The sequence below is a fragment of the Lygodium microphyllum genome, chromosome 28 (assembly GCF_053477565.2).
Source record: "Lygodium microphyllum isolate KBCC chromosome 28, Lygodium_microphyllum_v1.1.10, whole genome shotgun sequence".
Lineage (NCBI taxonomy): Eukaryota > Viridiplantae > Streptophyta > Polypodiopsida > Schizaeales > Lygodiaceae > Lygodium > Lygodium microphyllum.
Genome location: NC_141162.1, coordinates 62,831,479 through 62,859,405, shown reverse-complemented (window position 1 = coordinate 62,859,405; position 27,927 = coordinate 62,831,479). Strand labels below are relative to the sequence as shown.

Here is a 27,927-nt window from a genome sequence, read left to right as displayed (position 1 = left end):
CTCTTGGAAAAGCAGAAATGCCATAGCCATTGTGAATTTCACCCATAGCTCCAACACTTTGACCTTGCCTCTAAGCGTTGGGCCCATCTTTTTGACCATTATGTGGTATTGGACTCGTTGCATCGGCTTAAATCATAAGCTTCACAACTTCACCATCATTGATAAGGATGACTTGAAAGTCAAGCTGGCTGAGTATTGGCGTTTACTCGTCGAGTTCTCAACCATTTGGGTCCCTAATCCCTTGATGATTAAGTTAATTGTTACATAGTTTCTCAATAAGCCGTCGCAAAAATGTTTCTATTTTGTGCAACAATGATTTCAGAGTCTCTTGTAAAAAATAATAGGTATGCTTTGATACTCTATCAAAATAAGCGACTGTACAAAGAGACAATAGGGTTTGTGAGGAGTAACACGAAGTTTGTATGGTAAACACTGAGAGAGAAGAAAAACTCAAAAACACAAGAACATGGCGATGATGCATTGAATCATGCTATGAGAAGAAAAACTGATATAGTGGAGCCGAAGCTCAAAAGATAATTGCAATGTCCCGTCTGAATTAGGTGACACACCTGTGGGAAATCTGCACAATGAAGGGAGTGAAACGCAGTCCTTCGGGTAGTGGGCCATTGAAGTAATCACTAGAAGATAAAAGACATCTGTTGAGGGAGTGGGCTGCAGTCATCTGATGCCATCGGAGATATGGAAGATGATCACAAGCTGTCGAGGTAGCGAACCATAGTCCTTTGATACCGGGAGTGACCTGGGTAGCAAAATGCAAATCCCAGTGTGTCGGAGCTGTCAAACGTAGGGAGAGCAGCCCAGATGTTGACTCCAGGTGGATAATGATGACGGTAGATAATGGAGGATGAGTTGGGCTGCAAAAACGTAGGTCCTAGCAGCCTTCGTGATAGATGAGTGACACCAGGCGATGGAGGAGGAGCCAGGCTGCAAAAACGCAGGTCCTAGCAGCCCCTGAGATAGGTGAGTGACACCAGGTGATGGAGGAGGAGCTAGGCTGCAAAAACACAATCCCAATAGCCCCTATGATAGACAAGTGATGAAATCACTGACGCTCAGTGATGGAGATTGTCGCTAGAGGCTAGGATGCTGATGCTGACTTCGAGATGATGATGCTAGGTACGGAGAAGATCTCCACACTGAAAAACACAAGTGAAGGTGGAGCTTGATGGAGAAGGGTGCTGACGCCAAGTAGATGATGGTGATGCTAGGTGGAAGATTCTCCAAACGCAAAGCATGATACTAGAACAGGGCGCCTGAAGCAAAGGAGCAAGGGTGAAGGTAGCCATGAGCCACCAACAACAATTTCCTCTTGAAGGGGTGTGAGGGCAGTGGAAGGGGTTGGTGAGAGAAGGGAAGGGTGTTTGATGACAGAGGAAGAGGAGTGAAGAATGACTGAAGAGTGGTGGTAGGAGTGTAAAGAATAAATGAAGTGATTGCCTATTTATAGGCATAAGCTGTCTAAGGTGGTGCACCACTGTGTAGTGCCCATTGAAAAAGTGGCCAAAATGTGGACACCAACCCTTTTTGGGGTTGATAGTGTGAAACCCTAAATAAAGTTGTGTAAATTGAAGAAGTGGTTTCTTAACACCCCCTCTTAGGCCCAAAAATGGATGAAGAAAGAAGAGTGAAGAGAGATACGATGAAGAAGAAGAGGATCCTAGAGATCCAAGATTTCCACCTGAAAGGGAACTTGTAGTAAGGAACAATAGACGGGGTGAACTGTAGAACCTGACTCTACCTTGGGAGAGAAGCCACTAGCTTCGTAACTCCATGTTGGAAGGAATTCAAAGGTCTCGTTGCCAAGTTTCGGCTGAACCTTCAAGGCCCCGGTCTAGGCGGTCTTTGAAGATCATGGTTATTAGGAGGAGAAATGACTACTCGAGGATAGCCATCCCAAAAGAGTTAAGGGTGGGTGACGAACGTCATGATGAGGAGGTGCCCCTCTTGAGGTTGGAGGTGCAGGAGCCCCCTCTAAAGCCGAACAAGTAGAAGCCCCCTCTAAAGCCGAACAAGTAGAAGCGCCCTCTTAAGGGCAAAGAGAGTACATTCCCCTTTGAAGCCCTCTCTACGAGAGAGAGAGAGAGGGAATCTAAAAGCTCATGGATCACGAACTCCAAATCATCTGATGACTAAGAAAGTGTCACTTGTCATATCGAAGAAGGTATCTAGGATATTGAAGATATCCAAGAACTTCCAGAGGTGGCCTCTTGAACTTGAGTAGTCGAGGGTGGGTAAAAGAAAGGCTCACGATGATGAGCCAAGGGTGGGCAACAATCACAGTTTCTTAGTGGAGCGGATTGTGGAGCCAAAGGAATGGAAGGTGTCGAACAGCCATTGTCTTGTGAAGGAGCAGATTGTCGAGGGGGATCGTATCCAATAATCACTCTCTCTCTTGGGAGCGGACTGCAGAACTGCATATTGTTGAGGTGGCATTCCTGAAAGCCTAGAAGAAGTAGAAGCAGCCTCCGTAGCACATTGCGACGGTCGCGAGGAGGCCATGGTACCAGTCAATCCTCCTGTGGCTCGAAAGGGCTTAGTGCGCATCGGGTGCATCTTATTGCCTTGAGCATAAAAAATTGAAAGCCGGTGTAGAATAAACTCTGTGACCTAGAAGGGAGAGGTGGCATAGCGAGTGCCTGGGGGTAGACATATATACTCCCGTGGGGGAGGGAATAAAGGTCCATGGCGGCAAGCATCAGTGGGAGTTCTAGTGTCAACATGTAAAAGGGTGAGTGGGTGGGAGAGAAAGAGAGGGATATCTTTGTCTATTGGTGATGCAACGGAAATGAAGGGGGAAATTAGTAGATGATACGGAAACCCGCAACCTATCTTTGCCTTCTTTGATGACAGGGTCTTTAGCTCTCTGTGTTGGGAATAAAGGCCTTGTGCCTTTAAATGTGCTTGGGTGTGAACACACGCTTAGCACTTGTACTTACACATATATATCTATCTAAAAACCTAAAGGTACTCTCTTGTCATTGTACCTAAAAACGTGCGCTCTCTCTACTTTGCTCTATCTCACACTTTGTCTCTCACTGCGCATAACAACTGTCTGTCTGGATTTCCATGCCTAACCCGTCACTTCAAACTAGTATCAGAGCCATCAGGTTCTGCATGCTTCTCGAAACGTCAAGCGTGAGTTGGGTGAGGAGGTGCCTACCAAGGCGACAGTTCCAGTTTGCGAGCAAGTAGGCGAGACAAGTCGAAGGTAGGCTTGTGTGCAAGAGAAGCAGTCGTGTTGCCAGTTACAGGCAATTGACGGGAGCTGTAGCTTGAATCAGGCGGCATCTTGTCACAGGCGACAGGGCCAGGCTCCAGCGAGGAGAGTGTGCGACAGGACCAGCGGGGCACTAGGCGTGCAATGGGCAGCGGGCAGCTTGCAAACGAGGACTAGCAGTCGGCGGGACTGGTCACAGCAGGGTGTTGACCAGCGCCCCCCCCCCCCCCCCCCCCCCCCCCCCCCCCCCGGGTCCCCCCTCACGTTTCTCTTTGTTTTCTTTAAAAAAAAAAAAAAAAGGAAAAATGAGATTCTACCCCTTCCTTGATGGGGTTTTGCACGCCAGGCACAAAAGGCCAGATTTGTGCAACTATGGTCTAGAAAACTTGGGGCTTTTCCCAGATTTGGGGAATTTGATGTAGGACAAGCAAATCTGTCTCAAAAATTGCAGGAATTTGTGACATTTTGTCCCTGACATTCAGGGCTTTTCATGCGCAAATTGGGCTGAAATTGACCCAATTTCTCGACATTGATGCACATTGGACCCCGTGCAATTTGGGGCTTTTGTAGTTTGGGCAAAATCTGTGTAGCATTTGGTCATTTTATGTACATGTAGGTTGAATTCCACGCAATTTGGACATCAACACTGGTAAAAATTGGGGGTTTTGCTGAAATTTCTTTATTTTGGCAAAATTGGCCTGTTCTATGCATGATAGAGAAAATGCAGATGTGTGTTTGATGCTTTGAGCACAAAATTTTGGGGCTTTTGACCGTTCGTGTCAAATTTTATACCCGTGGGTACATGTACAACAGAAATTGCAGCTAAAATTTGGGGATTCTCTTGTAATGTGATGCATATGCCCTTGGAACAGCTGTAATCAATTGGATAATGCTGTAGCACATGGTTTGGTGCTTCTGAAAATTTATTTACAGACCTGAAATCTGTGCTTCTATGTGGTCATTTATTACTGGTTGGTACTTGTTTGTACCTTGGTCAATTGGGTGACAGTTTTGGGCCTGCATTTGCTGTTTTTGGTCACATTTGGGCTGGAAATCATGGCTGGCAGCAATGACAGCAGTAATCTGATGCACATAAAGAAGCTTGAAGGTGCACATAACTTTGCAGCTTGGCAAAAGCAGTGCTACAATATCCTGTTGCAAAAGAAGCAAGCAAAGCTGATCAAAACCAAAGGGGCAAAGTCCGCGGACATGGAACAGGATGATTGGGATGAGTTGAATGAGCTTGCATGCTCAACCATAGAGCTATCGATTTCTGATGCCTTGCTGTTCAACATTGAAGCTTTGGATTCTGCATATGCTATATGGACTAGATTGGAAGAACTGTATGCACAAAAGAGTGCTGTAAGCAAAGTGTACTGGCTGAAAAAGCTTATGGATTTGTGTATGAAAGAGGGTACAGCAATGTCTACTCACTTGAGTGAGTTTAACTCCATTTTCAGCCAACTGGTTGCCTTGAAGTTCATGATTGATGAGGAATTTAAGGCTACTTTCTTGCTTTGCACTCTACCAGAGAGTTGGGATACATTCAGGACTGCTATGAGCAATTCTAATGTAATTCTTTTGTATGTTGATGTAGAGAGTGCTCTGTTGAGAAACCCTTCACCCTTCACTTGGAGTTTGCGTTTTTGCGTTTTACGTTTAGGGTTTGCAGCCCCAAAAAGGGGTGCTATCCTAGACTGACCGTGCCTATTTATAGGCCACTCTCTCATTCATTCCTTACGGTTGATTCATTTAGTCTGTCATCTCTTCTCTCTAGCCTCTCCACTACCCTCACACCCCTTCAGGAGGACATTGTGGTTCGTGGTTCATGGCTGTCTTCATCATCTTTCTTGTGCGACGATACCCTTGTTTCCTTGTATCACATTCACTCCATGATTCAGAACTTTCTCATTCCATTCATCAGAGTTTCTTCTCTCTTCTCTTCTCTTCTCCATGTTTGCTGAGTTCACTCCATGTTCCTCTCCGTCAACCCTATTGTCTCGCTGCTACGTCATCTTTTGACATGGTATCAGAGCTGGATTTGCTCAAACAACGGCAAAGATCCTCCACTCCAATGAAGGCAAAGACCGGTGGCGGATTCGGCATCCACTTCTCTTCTTCTTCCACTGCATCAAAATCTCGTTTTTGCAATTTTAGGTGTTTTCAACTTGCTGCCCACACCCCTTTCGCGGAGAGCATTGTAATCTTAGCTGTCCCTTGCTGTCATCTATAGTGTAGCACCTGTTTCCAGCCTTCCACCTGCAGTTTGCAGCTGTTTACAGCAGAACGATTGTTGCTGATCACTCTCCATTCAGAAAACAATCTCGTTTTTGCAGATTTCAGGTATTTTAGTTTGTTACCCACACCCCAAACACGGAGGACATTGCGGTCCAAGCTGGCCATTGCTGTCTACAACAGTCTGGCTCCTGTTTCTAGCTTATCACACACTGTTCGGAGCTGATTTCAGCATATTGATTGTTGCTGCTGTTTTTTCTTGCGTTTTTAGTCTTTCTCTCTCTTGAGACTGTCCTGCCTGCGTTTTTAGTCTCTCTCACTTGCTGCCTACGTTTTTAGCCTTTCTCTCTCCTGCAGGCTGTCCTGCTTGCGTTTTTAGTATTTCTCTCTCCTGTTGCCTGCAGTTTTAGTCTTTCTCTCTCCTGCAGGTTGTCTTGCATGCGTTTTTAGTATTTCTCTCTCCTCACCTGCGTTTTTCTACTGGTTGCAATCTCTTATTGCTGGTCACATTCTCCCACTGGTAGCTCACTTCCAGCCCTTCCACTAACCTCCCACCCCTTGAGGCAGACATTGCGGTTCGTGCTTCACATTGCCCTCACACCCCTTGAGGTGGACATTGCAGTTCATGGTTTATGGTGGCTGACCTCTTCCTTCTTTAGCAAGGCACACTGGTATTCATGGCTTCTTTACCAACAGATGACTAAACTACTGGGTGCTCTTACTGTGGCATCACCGGCCACACCATCGATGCTTGTCGACATCGACCTTTGCTCCCCACCCCTCCAGAGTACGTGTCTTCTACCAGGCACTCCTTGTGCCACCTCTTCTTTTTGGGCCATAGAGATCGTTCCGCATCGGTAATCAGAGTACTATGCTCAAGGCAATAAGGCACATCCGATGCGCACTAAGTTCTTTCGAGTACATGGAGGATCGATTGGCGCTATGACCTTCTGGAGATCGTTGCAATGCCAATGGCAGTCTTCTCCCACCTATTTTCGGGTACAGTGGCTACCACGGCTTGCGGTTCTGCAATCCGCTTCATTGAGAGACAATGATTGTTTGATATCGTCTCCTCGTCAGTCCGCTTCATCGGGAGACAACAATTGTTTGATACCGTCTCCTCGTTAGTCTGCTCCTTCGAGAGACAGTGATTGCTCGACTCCTTTCTCTTCTTTGGCTACCCAGTCTGCTCCATTGAGAGACAACGACTGTTGCCCACCTCTTGCTCATTTTGAGCCCTACCCTTCTCCACCCTCAACTACTCAAGTTCGAGAGGCTATCTTTGGGAGCTCTTCGGCACCCCAGATACCTTCTTCGGCACGACCGGTGGCACTTTCTTCATCATGAGATATTTCGGAGTCCGCGATCCATGAGTTTTTGGATCGACTTCAGCGGGGGCCCCTGCACCTCCTACCTCAGAGGGGAAACCTACTCCACATGTTCACCCATCCTCTACTTTCTTGGGGTGGTTGTCTTCGACCAGTCATCTCTTCTACTGATACCCAGGATCTTCAGGTACCACCTAGATCGGACCTCGGAGGTTGAGCCGCAACTTGGTGACAAGGTCTTGGTATTCCTTCTAGCACGGATGCACGGAGCTAGTGGCTTCTCTCCCGAGGTTGAGTTTCAGGTTTTCTAGTTCACTTCGTCTACTGTTCTTTACTGCTGGTTCCCTTTCCGGTGGAACTCTTGGATCTGAGGAATCCTCTCACTTGGTCAGCATGGAGCCACCTTCCGAGATCGAGTACGGGCATATCCTAATGGTTCTCGACACCACACAAAGTTCGACATTCCTCCTATGCATATCATGTTTTCATCATCTTTATACTAGGGCGCTTGGGCAAGTGAACAATTTTCCCACGAGGGACACTGTCCAAGTGACACCTACTGCATGAGCATTCTTCAGCATGTAGCATTGTATCTCCATCTCACTCTTCTCTTGCTCCTCTTTTTGGGCCTGAGACGGGGGTGTTGAGAAATCCTTCACTCGCAGTTTGCGTTTTTGCGTTTCTGTGTTTTGTATTTAGGGTTTGCAGTCCCAAAAAGAGGCGCCATCATAGATTGACTGTGCTTATTTATAGGCCACTCTCTCATTCATTTCTTACGGTTGATTCATTCAGTTTGTCACCTCTTCTTTCCAGCCTCTCCACTATCCTCACACCCCTTCAGGAGGACATTTTGGTTTGTGGTTCATGGCTGTTTTCATCATCTTGTGCTATGGCACCCTTGTTCCCTTATATCACATTCATTCCGTGATTTAGAACTTCCTCATTCCATTCATCAAGGTTTCTTCTCTCTTCTCTTCTCTTCTCCATGTTTGCCGAGTTCACTCCATGTTCCTCCCCGCAAACCCTATTGTCTCGTTGGTACGTCATCTTTTGATATGCTTTACTTATGGAAGAGATGAATCGGCAGAACAATGCATCTAGTAAGTCTTTCAGTGCTTTGCATACTAGGGGCAGATCACAACAAAAGGGCAAATATGATAGCAAGGAACGCAATTAATCACGTGGCAAAGCTGTTGAATGTCATCATTGTGGCAAGAAGGGTCACTTTAAATGTGATTGCTACAAATGGAAAAAAGAGAAAGGAAAAGGCAAGAAGATAGATGATAGTAAGAAAGAGAAGGACAGTTAGCCTAAGAAGAGCAGTGTAAAAATTGAAGAGGTGAATGTAGTCACTCATGAGAGTGATAGTGGGATTGATATACTCTGTCTCTTCACATTTTGGTACACATGCTTTACTTGCAGATACGGATTGATGACATGCATACTTGGATTCTCGATTCAGGTGCTTCCTTTCATGTCACCCCTCATCGTTAGTGGTTTTCCGCCTATATAGGGGGTCGACATGGTGTTGTCCATCTTGGGGACAACTATGCATGTGACATTTCAGGTATTGGTAGTGTGCAGTTATAGTTTCAACATGGCTCTGTCTTTACACTTCAGCATGTACGGCATGTACCTCAGCTTAAGAAGAGCTTGATTAGCACAGGGCAACTAAATGATGATGGTTTTCATGTCACCTTTGGTGATGGAAAATGGAAGATCTATAAGGGATCTAAGGTTATTGCCAGAGGTTGTAAGAGTGATACTTTGTATCCACTTCATGTATCTAGTGTGCGTGACCATGTTGTTGCCGTGACCGAGCAGCTAAGCGTTTCTTTGTGGCATGGTTGACATGAGTCAAATAGGAATGAAAGTGCTTTCTCGTTTGGGTTACTTGCCTTGTCTTCGTTATGCTGATTTTGAGCATTGCGATCATTGTATTTATGGCAAACATGCATAGGTGTCTCACAAAAAGTCTCTTTCTTTGAAATCTTCTCCTCTAGAGTTAGTACATTCGGATGTATGTCAAATGCCAGGATTATCTTTAGGGGAAAAGAAATATTTTGTCACCTTTGTCGATGATGCTACACAGAAAGTATGGGTTTACCCTATTCGTAGCAAGGATGAAGTGCTTAACAAGTTTAAAAAATTCTTGGCATTGGCTAAAAATCAGACAGATAAGACACTTTAGTGTCTTCGCTCTGATAATGGTGGGGAATATGTGTCCAAGGCCTTTCAGGCATTTTGTGACAGCAAAGGGATAAAGAGAGAGCTCATTGCCCCTCATAATCCGCCCCAAAATGGAGTTGCAAGGCGTATGAATCGGACGATATAGGATAAGGTCCGTACGAGGCTGTCTCATGTTGCATTACCCCATGGTTTTTGGGCAGAGGCTATTATGACAGTCGTTAACTTAATTAATCGGTCACCAAATAGGACTTGGTGGGGGGGGGGGGGAGGGAGTTTCCCAAGAAGCGTGGTCGGGCAAGCCACCTTCATATGCTCATTTGAAAGTATTTGGTTGCAAGGCTTTTGTGCACATTCGTAAAGAAAAACGCAGCAAACTTGAGCCAAACTCGTGTAAATGCGTTTTCCTAGGATATGGTGACGACGGTGAAATGGGGCATAGATTATGGGATCCTGAGAAAAGGAAAGTAGTACGCAGTAATTACGTTATCTTCCGGGAAGATTGCATGCACAAACAGCCCAAAAAAGATTGAGGAGGTTCGTAGGGTTGTATTCCGGGAAGAAATACCTTTTGGATAGTAAAATGTGCTCACTGTACAGCAGCAAATACTTGTTGTAAATGAACCTGCAAATGCAGGAAATGATGTTGGAAATGATCAGCCAGCTATTGCCCATGAAAATGAGCCACTACATGTGCACGAATAGGCAGGACAGCAAGCTGTTAATGTTGATATGCAGGCTGAAATGCCAGGACAGCATGTGGAAAATGGAAATTTGGAGGAACAACCAGCAAACAATGACCGTTGGGTTAGGAGATCGTCTAGGGCTACTAGACAACTTGACAGATTTGTTCTTGGTGCAAATAAAGTGGCTGATTATGTCATGTTGATAGACTGTGGCGAACCGTCTTGCTTCAAGGAAGCAATGGACAGACAGGACAGCAAGAAATGGTATAAAGCCATGTTGTCAGAGATGGAATCTCTTGGAAAAAAATGGCACTTAGGACTTGGTGCAGTTGCCTAAAGGGTAGAAAACCCTTCCATGCAAATGGGTTTACAAGATGAAGGTCACTTTTGGTTTCTCACCAAAGTACAAAGCAAGATTGGTTGCAAAGGGGTACAAGCATGAGCATGGAATTGACTTTGATGAGATTTTCTCTCGTGTAGTCAAGATGACTAAATTGAGAACCATTTTGGGCTTGGTTGCAGTTGAGGATATGGAGCTCATACAGATGGATATCAAGACTGTTTTTACATGGTGATCTGCATGAAGACATCTATATGCAGCAGCTTGAAGGGTTTGTTGAACAAGGGAAAGAAAAAATGGTATGTAAACTCAAAAGGAGTTTGTATGGGCCGAAACAAGCACCAAGAGAATGGTATCATAAGTTTGATACATTCATGCAATCCCAAGGCTTTGATAGAAGTCAAGTGGATCACTGCTTATACACCAAGAAGGCAGCAAATGGCAGCCTGATTATCTTGGTTTTGTATGTTGATGACATGCTAGTTGCTGGCAGGGATACTCATGCCTTGGATTCATTGAAGCAAAGTCTTCATGGCAGCTTTGACATGAAGTATCTTGGTGATGCAAATCACATTCTTGGCATGCGAATACTCCGAGATAGATCGAAAGGCTTACTCTATCTATCTCAGCAAGAGTATATCTTCAAAGTTTTGCAGTGTTTCAATATGGAGGGAGGGAAAACAGTTGGGGTTCCATTGCCTTCATATGTGAAACTTAGTGCAGAGGACAACCTTACATCTGATGATGAGAAGGTTGAAATGGCCAAGATACCATATGCTTCAGCTGTTGGCACTTTGATGTATGCTATATCTGCTAACCATTTAAGTGCAACATCTGCTGAAGTATATGGTATCTTTGTTAGCATATATATTTAACCATTTAAATGCATCATTTAAATGAACCTGTAAATGTAGATCTCCACACTAAAATACGCAGGTGAAGGTGGAGCCAGATGGAGAAGGGTCACGGTTAGAGCTTTCCATTGTTGTCTACTATCATCTGGCTCTGATTCCACCCTTCATCTCCACTTGTGAGTTATTTCCCGCATCTTGGAGCTGTTGCCTGCATCTAGGAGCTATCGCTTGGTACCCTAGAGCTATCTCTTACAATTTGCACCATGCGTTTGCTACTGAAATCATCCTTTGGAGATGTCACCATTAGTCACTATCGCCATCATCCAAAATCTGCATTTACTGAGTTTCTCTCTTTCCAATTGTCCCCTACACTTCCTACACAGTCATCTACTGTTTTCATGTCACCGAGTTTTTCTCTCTTCTCAAGTACATGCTTTTTTAGTTTTTCCCCTCTCCTCATTGTATGTCTCTGTATCAGATTTAGCCTCTCTGGTTGCGTTTTTTGTTTGACACACGAATGCCTTGTTGCATTTCGGGATTTGTTTGGAGTAGGACATACTCTCTAGCTACCTCTACCTTGGTCCTTGAGACATAGGAGTTCGAGGTCCAACATCACTGCATTGTGTGTTTGTTGCATGAGCATTGTATATTTATTAATCCTTCACTTTATCATGCATTATGTTCGTTGTCTTTGAGTTAATCCTAACCCTAACTGTGTTTTGTGTTTATTAGTTTGTGCTTTGTCATACGATTGGTTTTGTGTTTTTTTGTGTTTAGAGCATTTGTTCATAGGGGAAAGTGCTATAACTATGTATGAAACTCAGGAAGTAATCGTTGGATAAGCTTGCCATTTGTTGTAGCATTGCACAACTTTCATTAATGGATATGATCAAGGTGGGCTAGCCAACATAGCCTCTAGACTAACTACTAGGGCCCAAAGACCTTGAGACTCTAAGCACTTGTTGCATTAGCTTTGACCAAGTTGTGAAACTCAATTGTTAAAACAAGTCTTATTACTAAAAGCATTAGGGGTATGGGGTGGACTTCAAACTACATTTGGGGGAGATGTTAGTAATTCGAAGTTATTTTTGAAGATGCAATTATTCAATATCTCCTATAATCCTTTGGAGACTCTTAAGCAATATCTTGATCATTTGAGTCTTCTTTCTTCCAACAATTAACCACATTGAATAGTTGTTTGGATAATGATGACAAGAAGGTTGTCCTTCTCAATAGCTTGTTGAGAAAAGTGAAATTCAGTGAACCTGTGTCAACTCTTAAAGTGGCTTAAGAGATGAAGTGTGACCAGATGGTTGCCATCCTTTTGGATGACGAATGACACAACCACAGTTGCCAAGAAATTCGTTTCATACCGAGTTGTTTTAGAAACCTATGAAACACCTATTTTAACTTTTTAAAAAGCCCTACCCTAAACAAGTATTTGAACTTTCCTAATCAACATTTGTCATGGATTCATTTGACACACAGAGATGGACATTGACATTGTTTTGCAAGAACGAGTTGTTGTCTATAATGCATGCATATATTGATGGCTTCTTCTATAATTAAAGCTAATATTGTCATGGACAAATGACCATGATGCATGTATATGTTGATGCTATGTTAAATCTCCATTTGTATTGTATAGAAGTATAAATTATGATAAATTACATCATATCTGTCATACTCTATATGCATAAAGTCTCATGATAATTTTCTTCCATCTTGAATGAATCTCGTTTCTAATGTTTTAGGAAACTCATATGAAACATGTGAAACCCGTTTCACAAAACCCTTAGCAACTATGTACACAACAAAGATGTAGGCTCCTCATTCCTTATTTGAAAGTGGCCCTAACGAGCCACCCACTACTTTCTATAAGGCTCTTAATGTATCTGTTCAACCATTGTCTTTAGACAATGATGAACAAATATCATTTCAATATGCATTTTAAACTTTAGAAAATAAAATGAAATGGATAATATGTTTGGAATTAGACACTTGCAATGCTATTGCATGCATTAAGTCCTTTTCAATGCATCTATTTCACATATGGGATACTTTGCCCCAATCTATATCCAAAAAGATTTGCACTTTTTTTCAAATGATGAAAGGTAGAGCTTGTCAAAATAATAGGTATGCTCTTATACCGTGTCAAAATAAGATACAGTGCAGAGAGAGAGAAGGGTTTGCAGGGAGTAACACAGTGTGTACGGCAAACACTAAGAGAGAAGAGAAACTCACAAACGCAAGAACACGGTGATACTGCACTAAATCATGCTATGAGAAGAAAAGCTAATATTGTAGAGCCGGAGCTCAAAAGATAATTGCATTGTCCTATTTGAATTAGGTGGCAGCACCTCTGGGGAACTTGCATAGTGAAGGGAGCGAAACATAGTCCTTCGGGTAGTGGGCTATCAAAGTAATCACTAGAAGGTGAAAGACAGTTGTCGAGGGAGCGGATGGCAGTCCTCCGATGCCAATCAGAGATGTGGAAGATGATCACCAATTGTCGAGGGAGTGAACTGCAGTCCTTTGATGCTGGGGAGTGACTTGCGCAACAAAATGTAGATCCCAAGGTGTCGGAGTTGTCAAATGCAAGGAGAGCAGCCCGACTGCCACGTGGTACTGCTGACGTGGTAGGATATGACTCTCAACACCTCCTTTGAGGTCCTGGACAAGGCAGCAGACGAAGGGATCTGGAATGTCGATGAAGTAAAGTTTTGGGAAGTGCCTTCGCAAACAAATCTGCATGATTGTCTTCAGTCTTACAATACTCCACGTCAATGGTCGGATCTTGAAGCTTCTCCTTGATGAAGTGATACTAGATTTCTATGTGCTTCATGTGGGCATGGAATATGGGATTCTATGCCAAGGCAATGCAACTCTCATTGTTGCACCACAAGATAGTAGAACGAGTTTGGGGGCAGCCAAGCTCCAACAACCACCGAAGCCACAGTCTCACATGTGGTAGAAGATGCAGCCGATACTCTACCTCAGTCGAAGATAGGGCTACTGTGGGCTGCTTCTTGCTACTCCAAGAGATAGCACTAGCACCCAAGGTAAAACAATAACTTGTAGTAGACTGCCTTTGATCCACATCACCAGCCCAATCTGAATCACTCCAACCGGCAAGAACAAGATTAGAAGCACCTGTACCTACTGGATAGAAAATACTGAGGTCAGAGGTTCCCCTCAGAAACTGAAGTATCCTCTGAGCAGCTTGCCAATGCGCCTGTTGAGGGGCACTCATGAACCCAACCAAGAGACCTACAACAAAACATAGATCAACTTGTGTGTTGAGGAGCCAAATCAATGATCCAATTTGCTGACGGTAGCGGGTAGCATCCGCCAAAGGAGAATTTGCGTGTGAAGTGGCCTTCCAGTTCAGATCCATAGGAGTAGAAACGGACTGACAATTCTCCATCTCAAAAGTCACCAAGAGCTCCTGTACATATCTCTGCTAAGAGATGAAAATCCCCCTTTGAGATTGATAAATCTCATGGCCCAAAAAGAAATGGAGAAGTCCTAAATTTGTCATCTCGAACTGTTGATGTAGGGCTGCCTTTGTCTCTTCGACCTTCAGGGTATGATCACCTGTAACAATCAAGTCATCAACATACAAAACACACAACACATGACCTCGCTCGAAAGTGTGCACATAAAGCTGCGGATCAGCCCTAGAGCGCCGATATCCCAACTTGGCTTGGAGAAACGAATCAATCTTCTTGTTCCAAGCATGTAGAGCCTACTTCAGGCCATACAAGGCCTTCTTCAACCTGTAAACCTTCCCATTTGAGGAACCGAAGCCAGTAGGTTGCTCTATATAGACATCCTCCTCCAAATCACCATTCAAGAAGGCCAACTTCACTTCCAACTGAAAAACAGGCCATCGCCCAGCCAAGGCAAGGACAGTACGAATAGTCGCCTGCGAGTTGTGGGGAAAAAAGTATCATGGAAGTTAACACCTGGGCACTGTGCAAAACCTTAAGCAACAAGGCGAGCCTTGTGCTTGTCCAAAGAGCCATCACTATGGTATTTGGTCTTGAAGACCCCATTTGACACCAATCACCTTCTTATGAGAGGGATGAGAGACAATGAACCAAGTGCCATTCTGCTCAATAGCCTCCAACTCGGCTTCCGTCGCCTTCCGCCAATGATCAGATTGTAAAGCCTCCTTTACTGATGTAGGCTCTCTATCGTGCATAACACGGGACATCAAATAGTAGTTAGAGCAAACAAGCTCCGTAGAATGGGCCTGGTGCCTCCGTGACTTCCGCGGTCCATGTTGCGGTTCCCACTCCTCAGGGATCCCCTCGATCCCTAAATCTCGGAGTGTGTCACGGGCCCAACGAGGAGGAGGCGGGATCTCTCCTCGGATCTCTCCTCGGCGCTCTCCATCTACTGAAGACTTGGATACATTCATTAGCGGGATCTCCACTGGGGTGGTCGGTGGAAGAGGAGACTTGGAATCTGAAGAAGAATCTCCATCAAGAGGCTCTGGCTCCAAAGGATCTGTCTCAGGGGTCCAACTCTCCCTTGGATCTCTAAGTACAGGGTGCTTCTCACCCCCCTTTGTGGTCGGAACTTCCACGAACCGTACATCTCCGCTTGTGTAGATATCCCACTTCACGGGATCATATAAGCGATAATCTTGGGACTGGGAACTGTAGCCAACAAATACCTGTCGTTGGGAAGCTGCTTCAAATTTGTTACGCTGCGTTTTCGAGATGTGCACATAGGCGTCACACCCAAAGATCGTGAAATAAGAGACATCAGGCTTAGTCCAAGAGTAAGCCTCAAAAGGTGTCATCCTGTCAACGGCCGAAGTGGGGGATCAATTTAGGACGTGGATTGCCGTAGCCACTGCCTTGGCCCCAAGAAATTGAGGTGTTTGTTGGTGCTCCATCATGGTGCGTGCCATTTCGATCACACTTCTGTTCTTCCGTTCCAAAATGCCATTTTCTTGAGGAGTGTTGGTATTAGCAAACTCCTGGTGAATGCCTCTATCTGCACAAAAATGAGCAAACTCATGAGAAACAAATTCACCACCCTTGTCTGATCGCAAGGTCTTCAATCTTCGGCCCGATCGGTTCTTCTCGAAGACAAGCCAATCCTTGAAGTGGGAGAAAGCCTCTGACTTTAGTGCCAAGAAATAGATCCATGTCATCTTGTTATAGTCATCTACGATCAACATGAAGTACGAGCTTCCCTTCAAGGACTCATTCCTCATCGGGCCACAAAGATCCGTAGATACAAGCTCCATAGGTGAAGTAGACCGCATCGAAGCTTTGTTGGGAATCACATCCCTATGCTGCTTTTCATGAATGCAGGAGACACATGGCTGCTGGCTCACCACTATGTCTAGCAAACCTTGAACAAGCGATCCTCTCGACGCCTTTTGAAGATATTCATAGTCAGGTGGCCAAATCGAGCATGCCATAGCTCATATTGTATCTGAGAGGTAAGAAGAAGAGAGGTAAGAGCAAAAGAAAACTTCAATTTGTATATGCCATTCTCCTCATACTGTGAAGAGAGAACCTTTCTTAATCCATGATGAAGAACTCGAATGACATCACTGTTAAACTCCACCAAGAGACCAAGAGAACAAATCTTATGTACCGAAAGCAAATGATATCCTAAACTTGATACATGCAACACCTCGGAAGTGTGGGTACCACCATGTCTATCTCAAATCAGTTGCATCTCACCCTGTGCAGCAATAGACACAGAAGAGCTGTCTCCTATGAGAATCTGCCTACGTGAGGGTCACAAGTGGGCAACACTAATTGTCGAAGGAGTCATGTGCCGTGAGACACCACTGTCCACGATCCACTCTCGAGCGTGGGGAGCTGTCATCACAACATCAGAAGTCTTCGGTGAAGAGTCCTCAATGATTGCTAAGTGTAGAAAAGCAGCTGATGAGGGTGCATCCACCACTCCAGAATCCTTCATGTCCTTCTTGTCCTTGTCGAGGCAGTCCTTCTTCCAATGGTCGGTCCTACCACAAATATGACATGTCGATTCTTTCTCTTTGTTCTTCTTGGATTTGTTGTCCTCCTTCTTTTGGTCCTTTCCCTTCTTCTAAGAGGCTTGACCAGTCAATGCCTCTGATTTGGAAGCATTCCGTCCCTTCAACTGTTTCTCTTGGTCCAAGACCATAGGAACTAACTCTTCCTAATGAAGAGTCGACTCCCGCCCTGAAGCAATAAGAGCGGAATAAAAGGTACCGAATCGTGGCGGCAATTGGGACAATAAAGTGATTGCCATGTCTTTGGATTAAATGGGCTTCCTCGCATTTTGAACCTGCATCTGAAGTTGCCGAAGTTTGTTGATGTGTTCTCGAAGCAAAGAAGACTTATTCACGGACAGGGTCCACAGGTGCACCTCCAAAGAAACCCTCTTCATAAGGGTCATCCGGTTGTACATATGGTCAAGATCCAGCCATATCTCGCGAGCCACTGTCAAGTTCTGTATGTGGGCTATCATGACTGTTGTATAAGATAAAAAAAGAAAAGAACGAATCCTGGCATTCAGCTTGTCCCAATGAGATTGGGGCTTGGTCAACTCTGCACGAGCATTGGAAGAGAGTTTGGACTTATCTCTCACCGAGGGCCGGTTGATCTCCTCCATCACAAGCTCCGCCAAATCGTAAGACTCCAATATGGCCAACATCATCACACGCGAGATGTGGTAATTGTCACCATCGAGCTTTGAAGAGCCGATAAGACAGGCACCTTCCGGTCCATGATCACCTGGAACCTCACGTTAGTCTTTGTAGACATTTTCACTTGCAATGCTTGCACAAATGCAAAAGAAACTTCCTCTGATTGTGAAAATGCAGCTTGCTAGGGCCCTTGTCTCTGCGTCCCAAACTTCTTCAGCCGCTGGAGGCGATGAAAATGTAAAATCTGCACTTGAAGGCAAAAAATGCAGCCTTCTTCCTTCTGTAACAGCAGAAAAACAGCAACAGCTTCAGCAAATCTTCTCTTTTCTCACACGCCCATGCTCGCCTCAGCCTTGTTCTGATGCTCAACCCACCTGCTCACACTTGAATGCTGAAAAGACAGCCTTGTGTCGTGCTGAAAACTCCTCTTTAGATAGGTCCACTCCTGGTCAGTCCTTCAATGCTCTGATACCATGTCAGAGTGGAGCAATGCAGAAGCGAATGATCGTGACAAAGAATAGAGAGAGAAGAGAGAGATAAAGACACTTTGAGAGAGAAGCCACTAGCTCTGTAACAGCTTGAGTGGAAGCACACAAGTGGAAGCAAGAGCAAAACAAGTGCTATGGAGAGAGAGAGAGAGAGAGAGAGAGTATGTTGGAACTCCAATAGTAACAATGTGTGACTGGCCTTCCCTTATTCAATAGTCATTGAAAGAATAAAGAATAAAGTGACAATGATAGGCGCCCATCACCTGAAGTGTACAGGTGAGTGGTTATAGTGTGTGAAGTAAATAGAGGGTGGAATAGGCATAGGTACCTTTACCCCCAACAACCTTCAATTGAAAGATGAATGTGTCTCTAGCGAGGAGAGAACAAGAAAACAGTGACAAAGTACAAATGTACATGAAATACAACAATATGAGGAATAGTTGCCGTCTCATCCTATGCCCATCATCTTCCTAAGGTATTTAAAACGTTCTGTTGAGAGACTTTTAGTGAGAATATCTGCAAGATTCTCGTTAGTTGAAGCTCAACAAACTTGTCCTCTACCACCTCCGTGATAAAGTGATAGTGCACCTCAATGTGCTTTGTCTTCGCATGGAAGTTTGGATTCTTGGCCAACTGAATAGCACTCATAGAATCCGAATGTAGTGTAGGAGTAATGGTAATACCAAGTTCTACAACTAGATGGCTTGATCGTAGGGCCTCCTTGCAATCCTCAGTGGCTATAACATACTTTGCCTTAGTAGTAGATAAGATCGTGTATTTTTGCACCTCGGACACGTAAGAAATACCTCCTCCAGCAAAAGTGAAGACGTACCTAGAGGTGGACTTCCTACTATCTGCATGTCGTGCATAGGGGGAGTTAGTGTAACCCATGATTGTAATATCTTGACTACCATAGCCAATGCTCATATTTGTAGTGTCCTTTAGGCACCTTATGATACCCTTCACAGCGTCCCAATGTCATTGGTAAGGTGTAGCCATATGGCATGCTACAACTCCCAGTGCAAGTGCTATGTCAAGGCGAGTTGCTATCTTGGTATACATTAAACTGCCTACTGCGGATGATTAAGGAATCTTGGCCATCTCGGTCTTCTGCCCAATAAGATTGGGGACAATTTGTTTGATTGACCTTCACATGGTAAGGTAAAGGACAATCAATAGGCTTAACATCTTGCATATGGAAGCGCTCAAGGACCTTTTGTATGTACTTCTGTGATAAGTAAAGGAGCCCTTGAAAGCAATCGTGCATGATGCGCATCCCAAGAATATGTGAAGCTTGCCCCATTACCTTCATCTCAAAGCTCTTCTTGAGCTGAGTTTCAAAGCATCTAGCTCATCATGAGCTTTCCCAACAATCAACATATAATTGTTAGAATGGACTAGCATTTCTCAGGTTACCATTGGTGTAGTCAGTTCTCTCGGAGAGCATTATTCATTATTCCTATCAGTTTGTGGGCATGTCCAGTAGTCGTAGTGTATGGGTAGTTTATCAGGTAGGCAATGATGCCATGTGGCAGTTGGAGGACTGATTGCTGATTATTGTATTCATTTTGTGCAGCAGTCGGCAAGTTTTTGATCATGTCAACCAGTTTTGCTGATCGCCTACTTTATTTGATTGCATTATTTCCTCCTATTCAGGCCCGGTTGGCAGCCCGCCCTCCTCACTTTCTTTGCAAATGTTGGTGGGAGAGATATGGCTCGAGGGGATATGTCTATAGCACTTGTATATCTGCCCTCTTCATTTCAGCATTCATTGATTGCAGATTTTTGTGTTCTTATGTCTCTTTTCTCTCTCCCTCTGTCTTGTGTTCACTTTTTTTCAGTCTTGTCCATACGCTTCTGCATTCGCTGCACTCTAACATGGTATCAGAGTAGCATAGAAGGGCCGATTGATCGTGGGAAGACTTGGTCGGGAGGATTCTTTGTGACAAAATTTTGAGTTTTCAGCCGTTGGAGGCTGCGATGATAGGTTGTGTGTGAAGGAGCAAAGTTGTTATTTTTTTCAAGCCCTTGCTGTTCGTGAAGGAGGAAAGGTTGTGTTTTTAGTCTTTTGTTGTAGATTGAGTTTTCATTGCCTTTGGTGGGTGAAACTCTTTGAGGATGAGTGGAGGAAGCCCTAGCAGGCACCGAAATTGTGCACAGAGTCAGAGGGGGCTGCCTTGTTTTTGTGCAGGTCATTTTATTTACAATGTCGACCGAAATTGACGTGAAGTTTCAGGCTATTATGGACTGCAAAGTCCTTGTGTTGTTGGCTCTTTCTTCATATCAAAAGCTTGATGGGGAGAATTATCTCATATGGCGTGTAATGATGCTTGCCATCTTAGAGTCTTATGATTTGGCGGAGCTCTTGACCGAGGCTATAGACCATCCTACAACTCATGATGCCTCCAAGCTTTCTTCAGATGAGAAAGCCGAGTTGCTAAATTAAGGGCATTGGGATAAATTGAATGCCCATATCTGTTCTTTCCTCTTTCTCTCTTGCACTCTAGTCATCATTGCTCACATCAAGCGCTTGACTGTGGCTCGAGACATGGATGGGGATTGATCGGATCTACAATTGGATGACCATGATGAAGTGGGTGCCTTTGGAGGTTCAGATGAGGGCTTTGAGTCCTAACAACTCTTTTTCTATGTAGGAGCATGTCAATAAGCTTCGGCAATTGCAAATGCAGGTCTAGAACATAGGGAAGGCGATTACCTTGGAGGACACTGCGATAACTCTTTTTCTCAATTATTGCCCTGATTTAGTGCATTTTACTCCACCTTGATTGCTTTAGGGTGGTCAAAGACTCTTCGGTGGGAAGAGTTGATTCCTACGGTTTTGGACTAGGAGGAGCAATTGAAAGGACAAAAGGCTTTCAAATCAGAGGCATTGACAGGTCAATCCTCCAAAAAGAAGGGGAAGGACCAAAAGGAGGACAAATCAAAGGACAAAGAGAAGGATTCCACTTGTCACATTTGTGGCAAGACTAGTCATTGGAAGAAGGATTGCCCTGACAAAGACAAGAATAACAAGGAGAAGAAGAAGTCTTTAAAGGATTTAGGAGTGGTGGTTGCTCCCTCTTCAGCTACCTTTCTCCACTTGGAGGTGATTGAGGCATCGACTCCCAGGGCTTTTGATGTTGCGTTGATGGCCCCACACCCTTGTGAGTGGATTGATGATAGTGGTGTATCTCCGCGCATGACTCTCTATGTAGTAGGTGTTGCACATTTGCGGCCTTCGCATGGATAGATTCTCACCGATGATAGCTCTTCTGTTCCTATTCAGGGGAGGGGCAATATGCAGCTTGTTCCAGATGGGTAGGATGATACCCATACTTCAAAGGTGCTTTATGTGCCAAGCTTGGGTTAACATTTGCTTTCGGTACACAAGATTTGTACCCTCGGTCCCCTGGTTGAGTTTGATGAGGATTTCTTTTGGATTCTTGATCGTGGATCAAGGCAGGTACTTACTTTCGGTTATGAAAAGAATGGAGTCTACAAGCTAAGGTCTCCTTTTGCCTTGACCTCTCTTCTTCTTACCTCTTAGACACAGTTCAAGCTTTGGCATGCTCGGTTTGGCCTCCTAAATCATGATTACCTTCGGAAGGTGTCTAGGGGATAGCTTGTTCAAGGTATACCGGATATTGTGGTGAGCCAAGAGCCATGTGTATGTTGCATTCGTGGGAAACAATATCTCGATGCCATTCTTAACAAGGCTTTGAGGTGGTCTTCATCACCATTTGAGCTTGTCTCTATAGATCTGTATGGACTCAAAAGGACGGAGTTCCTAAAGGGGAGTTTGTATTTCATGCTGACTGTGGACGATTTTAGTAGGATGACAAGGGCTTATTTTTTGCAATTGAAGTCGGAGGCTTTCTCCCACTTCAAGTATTGGTTACTCTTTGAGAAGAACCAATCATGCCGGAAATTGAAGACATTATGATCGGATAAGGGAGGAGAATGTGTCTCTAATGAGCTTGCTAGATTTTGTGCAAATTGCGGTATCCATCGGGAGTTTGCAAACACCAACACACCTCAAGAAAGTGGTATATTGGAGCCGAAGAACCGAAGTGTGATTGAGATGTCTCGCACCATGATAGAGGATAGACAGACACCTCAGTGCCTTTGGGCCAAGGCTGTGGCTATTGCAGTTCATATCCTTAATCAATCCCCCACTTCCACCTTGATGAAAAATGAACCTACCTACCTAAATATAATTTATTTACTATTGTGAATGTTATGTATCATAGAACCAACAAGAAATTGGTGATAGGAAGCTTGGGGGTGCACTGATATATGAGAGAGAGAGAGAGAGAGAGAGTTGAGACTTGGTTATGATGCGTATGCCCACATCTTGAAGACACAACATGATAAATTTGAAGCGGCTTCTCGAGGTAGGTGTTTGTGGGCTATAGCTCGTAGTCCCAGAGTTATCGATTATTTTTGGGGAAAATGCAATGTCTAATCTTGGATAAGGCATGCAGTATGGACAACAAGCTGATAATGTTGTTAGCAAGCTAAGGGTTTCTGGTCTTAAGCAAGCTGATAATCTTCTTAAGCAAGTTGAGCCTTTATGGTCTTAAGCATACACCTAGGGAATTGTAACATGAGTTTGATGCATTTACGCGGTCATAGTGTTACTCCCGTATTGATATGGATCCGTATCTCTACACAAAGAAGGCTTGTGATGGCAACCTTATTATCTTGGTACTTTATGTGGATGATATGTGTCAAAGTGCAATGAATGCGGAAGTGTATGGACAAGACTAAAAGAAAAGTGAACACAAGAGAAAGGAAGAGAGAAACAGGTAGAAATTGACACTTAATGAATGTTGAAATGAAAATGGTGAATTTTCAGATCGAGAGGTATCATCCCTGCTTGATCCCATCTCACTATCTGAAGACATTCTTGCCATAATGCTCAACACTAGAGCAAACTTTTGACCTTCAATCAGGTGTCTCAAGCCCACAAATTCGAGGGAATTGATGGTGTCCCGGCAATGGAACCATGACACCAGCCTTCCTCCTCACATAGGGTGGTAAATAATATGATTAAGCCCTTAATTACAATAATTAATAAATTCACAAAATTGAAAATACACACTTTACCACTTTGATCTTGGACATTGGATACCATGTTAGCCCCAAAACTGGCGTCCCTTTTGGTATTTCTTTAACTTATATTGCAAATAGAAGGAGTACAACTAAGGTCCTTTGATCTCCTTCGCTAATCAAAGTGCCTTTTGTTGCCAAATTGACTAATAAGCCTCCAAATCAATTTGCCCCTTGGTTTGCTTGGGGATTGGCCTTTGCCCTGCTCCTTGAAAGACAAATTTAGTCCCAAATCTGATATTCGTTGGTTGACTTTTTGAATCTCCCTAAAATTTCTCAATTTCACTTGCTAGAATTCAAGTCCTAGGCTCTCAATTCTGAGCACGTATCCCGAGGTAGTTGTCAAAACCCTAATTTTTGCTGTAAATTAGGCTTTACAATAGAGATTGATTGAAATCTCTTTCTCTAATGGCTCAAATTGCTAGAAAATGCTGAGATAACTTGAGAGATGGTTGGGGGATGAGAGAGAATGTTGTAGAGAGAGAAATTTCAGAGTTTCATTGGGAGAGACACTGAAAAGCTATTGTTGTCTTGCTCAAACAGCCATGGAAGTTGTCACCTACAGCTTAGGACCACTAGAAAGACTGCTGCCCGCTCTTGTTTGTCGTCACCTACATGAGAAGGGCCGTGGATTGTTGTCACCTGCTCTTGGAGGGTTCCAAATTGCTGTCACATGTTGTAGGACTGATCCTTGGTGGTTGCAAATCACATCAATAGCCTCTCCTTGCTCTCTAACAATCTTCTTCTCTCTCACAAATGGTTGGAATATACTTCCATTAGCCCTTAAAAACGTCTAGTCTATTGCATGGGCAAATTTTGCCAAGCGGCAATCTTCTAATCCCATTTTTTAGCATTATCCAGCTTATTAAATTAATTTTCAGAATATTAATTTTGAAAATTAATCTAATAATTATTCTAGTGCTAAAGAAATCAATTTTACCAACCAATAATTAAATTGACCAAGTAAATTTGTCTTTCAAGTATCCTTGAGCAATTGTTGACCCTTAGATCGGCATTGATTAATTAAATAATGCCGAGTTTCTAATCTTGCCATTGACATTAGTGGATAATAAATTGGTCTAGGCCCAAAATTTGACATCGAATATGACCTAGTATTTGTTAGACATAACTTATAACTTTTGCTTTTGGTGCCAACTGATATCTCAAGTTCCTAGGTCCCACACTCTAAAATAATTGACTTGCACCTCACATATGCAAGTCACATTAGCATATTTGATTTGCTTTTAATGAAATGCTAAGAAAAGTAATAAAATTTCACGTTCTCGTGAGAGTTGTATATAAATCCCATCATACAAGTCCCCATATAAGAAAGCCCATCTTAACATTCATTTGATATAGATCCAAATCTACTTACATAGTTTATGATTACCCACATGACTAACACATAGTGCATGATCACCCATGTGACTAACGATTAATTCGAGATGGAATGAGAATTAATAAATGAATGAACTCAATAAAGAAACTGAGTATGAGAGGTATAATAGAAGGGATGCGCAAGGAGTGGACTATCCAAGAGCCACTCTTGATGGAGCAGGCTGAGAGATGCTGAACGAGTGTGTTGTACTTCAATGAATCCTGATGCTGAGCAACTGGCCGAAAGCCTTGAACTCAGATGATGAAGTTGATGCCAGTCAGCCATAGGTGGGATGGGACAGCTGAAACACAGCGGTTGTGGGCTTGTTGGGGAGGGTGCAGGCTGTGAAACCCAATGATGACAACAGGTGCAAGTCCCAGGCAGCAAAATACTTATTGTGATGACTCTTGGGAGGCTGTTGCATGAGCAAACATGCAAAATGCAGCAGCCGGAGGTTGCTTGGAAGCAGGCAATGGCAGCAAACAGGCAGCTTGGGTGTGAAGCAGCAATCTGTGGATGCAGACCAGCCAAACACAGTAGCAAAGTCACTGGTGCAGTCACCAATTGGTGTTTGGAGCAGCTAAGGCAAGACAGAGCAATAGAGACTGATGCCTGGCAATAGTAGTGAAGGCAAGGCAGAGCATTAGAAACTGATGCCTGGAAGTAGCAGCAGTCACTGAACTTCTGGGCTGTTGTGGGATGGCGACTGATGGATACACAGGCTTCAGTGATGGTGCTGAACTTTGAAGGCTGAAGGCAGAGGGATAGAACATGGATAAGGCTTTGACGCAGGATCCATGATTCCATTTCATAGAACGTAGCTCATCTATAAAATCTCCTAGAACTATGCTCACCTATAAAATCTTCTAGAATCGTCTTTTGAATTGATTGTCTCAGGTTTCGCCTTCGGGTTGTAGGAGAGTTGAAGAAAATTAGCTAGTAATTATGAGCTTCACTGAAGCTAAGATCTTTGGTACCTTAAGAGTGCCCTCCCTTTTCTTGATGATTTGCCTGCATGTCCCGTCAGTTTTCCTCTCTTTATCGTATTCTTTTGGAGGACTCTTAAGCTCGTCCTTTTTAGCTGGACCAGTGCTCTATTTTGTAGAATGTGACTCAAACTGGGGATTCTATGACTGTGTGACAGGCAGCAACGGGTGTTGTGAGAAAACCAAGGGCTAAATGCATGGACAAGCAGAGTAAGCAGGCTGGTTGTGCACAGGCAGGGGACAACTAGGCAGGGAGGAACCAAGCAGCTGCAACATCTACATGATATTTGGTTTGCAGAGGCTGATAGTAAGGCTGGTTGCCAGGCAAAGATGACTGCAGGGGCTAGGGATTTCTCACAGAAAAGCAACTCTCTCCACCATAAAAGGGTCCTTCCCCTATCTTGCTAGACTACCAAATGTCACGCTTTTGCACTCTCCTTTCTCTTCACCATCTTTTAAGGGAATCGTGTCTCTTTGTATATGTTCTTCCCATCACTAGTGCACACTGTTGGGGGCTGTTTGGTATTTGAGTGTATTTTTCGTAAAATGGATGTCTACATGATACATCTTCACTTGCAAGCCTCATTTAATCCATTTTTTGTAAAATGGATGTGTACATGATACATCTTCACTTGCAAGCCTCATTTAATGGGCTAATGAGTTATTGTGAAGTGTTTCTTAGTGTCTAGGCAAAGGGAGGCTAAACATGTCAATGAGTCCATGATACCAGGATTTCATTGTAGCATGTGACATGTGGCAGACTTCACTGTGTATGCTTGTGTCTTGCGTGTCAGATGTATTGCTAAGTATCTTGGCCATGTTGAGATGTCCGATGGTTTTGTGCCTTTTTGGCCTTTGGAAGGGCAGCCCATGCAACATCCTTTCTATACTTATGATATGCCAATCAAAGTGCTTTGGACTTGTTAATCTTGCTGCTTAATAAGTGGCAATTGAGTTGCTTTGTATTCGTTTATTTTAAGTTTCTTATTTTGCTCTCACCTTTCCAGTCTTATCATACATGTGTGATGCAGAGCAGATTGTTGATTCTAGGTGATGAACCTTGACTGCCACTTTGTTGACTACGCTTTTGGAAGCAAGCAGATGTCACATCATGTTTGAGTTAAAGAGCATCCAGGTTCAACATCCACTTGCACACTGAAAAGTATGTAATGATATAGCACCCTAGGTGCTCGTGAATGGCCGCCGTCTTGCTCTGATAAAAATCATTGAGTTCATCAATAATGTGTGAGAACGTATCACCCCTTCAATGAACAAGAGGCAGGAATGCACAATAAATCTAAATAATGTACCAAGTGACCAGATCAAATGGTGCAATCAGTTAAACATGGAGTCTGAGGCTGCATGTAAAAAGTGAAGTGAGTTGCATGTATGGATCTCCCCATCACTGTGGGCTTGCTCTGCCAATTTGGCATGCTATAATTATGTGAAGAGATTCTGCACTCTGTTTTCTACATTGCAAAAGTTGGGCTGTAGAACATGTATCTAATGTTGGAGGTTATTTTGCAGGATGGACGTTTCTGGAAGGAGAGACTGCAATTGAACATGAAAAAGAGAAGTGAACTAGTTTCTGCTGGGGAAAATGAAGAGAGGCGACGTGTGATCTCTCTGGAACAAAATGCTCCAGAGAGTTCCATGAAGCCCAGTCTTTCTCAGGTTGCCTGAAAGCAGAGGCCATGTTGAACCTAGTCTTTCTCAGATTGCTTGAAAGCAGAGGCCGTGTAGAACTGCTGATTAATAGATTGGGACATTTCACACTTGCCTGAGAGCTGTTGGACTGATGTATAGTAAACGGAACAGACTTCTGTTTCAGGTTTGTTGATAATGGAGATTGATCTGTACTAAGTACTGAAGTTATGGATTAACTGGCATGACAATGAAGCATGTTCCAACGGAGGATGATACAAGTTTTCTTCTTTATCATGTTCATCCAACATGGAACTTAAATGAGATATTGCAAGCAATGGACAAAGCAGAAGAAAGCAAATTGTGTCTCAAATATGTTCAGTATATATCAAATGAAATGCATGAGGTAATGCAATATAGGTTCCTGTTAGGTGATGTATTATTGAACGTTTTTCTCATTCACAGGGTGGGGGTGGGTTTGGGGGGTTTTCCACATACATATGTATGCGTATGTGTTTAGATCATGTATACGCCACAAAGATGATGTGTGACCACATAATTGCAACATTTAAAAAAATGCCAAAAAAAAAGCATGGACATATCGTCGCGATACTACATTCCTAAGTAGTTTTCTGGTTTGCAAGCATGCGCATGTGCTTATGTACCAACATCACAGATCCATACATAGTCAAATAAGAAGCATCACAAAATTCTCACCCATAATGTAATTGTCCTTTTTCATATAAAATAGTATATAGCAGCACATTCATATGCACATTTTGAA

The 27,927-nt window shown here is 43.7% G+C and overlaps 1 protein-coding gene across 2 annotated transcripts in view; it reads left to right on the top strand.

Moving 5' to 3' along the window:
- Positions 1-27,516, top strand: part of LOC148011534 (uncharacterized) — a 33,238-nt gene extending 5,722 nt beyond the window's left edge. For both annotated transcript variants that reach the window (XM_087669843.1, XM_087669842.1), the window contains one exon: positions 27,027-27,516. In XM_087669843.1, coding sequence (XP_087525969.1) covers positions 27,027-27,182 — 156 coding nt within the window. In that variant the 3' untranslated portion in view covers positions 27,183-27,516. The remainder of the gene's footprint in view (positions 1-27,026) is intronic.
- The last annotated feature ends 411 nt before the right edge of the window (positions 27,517-27,927 follow it).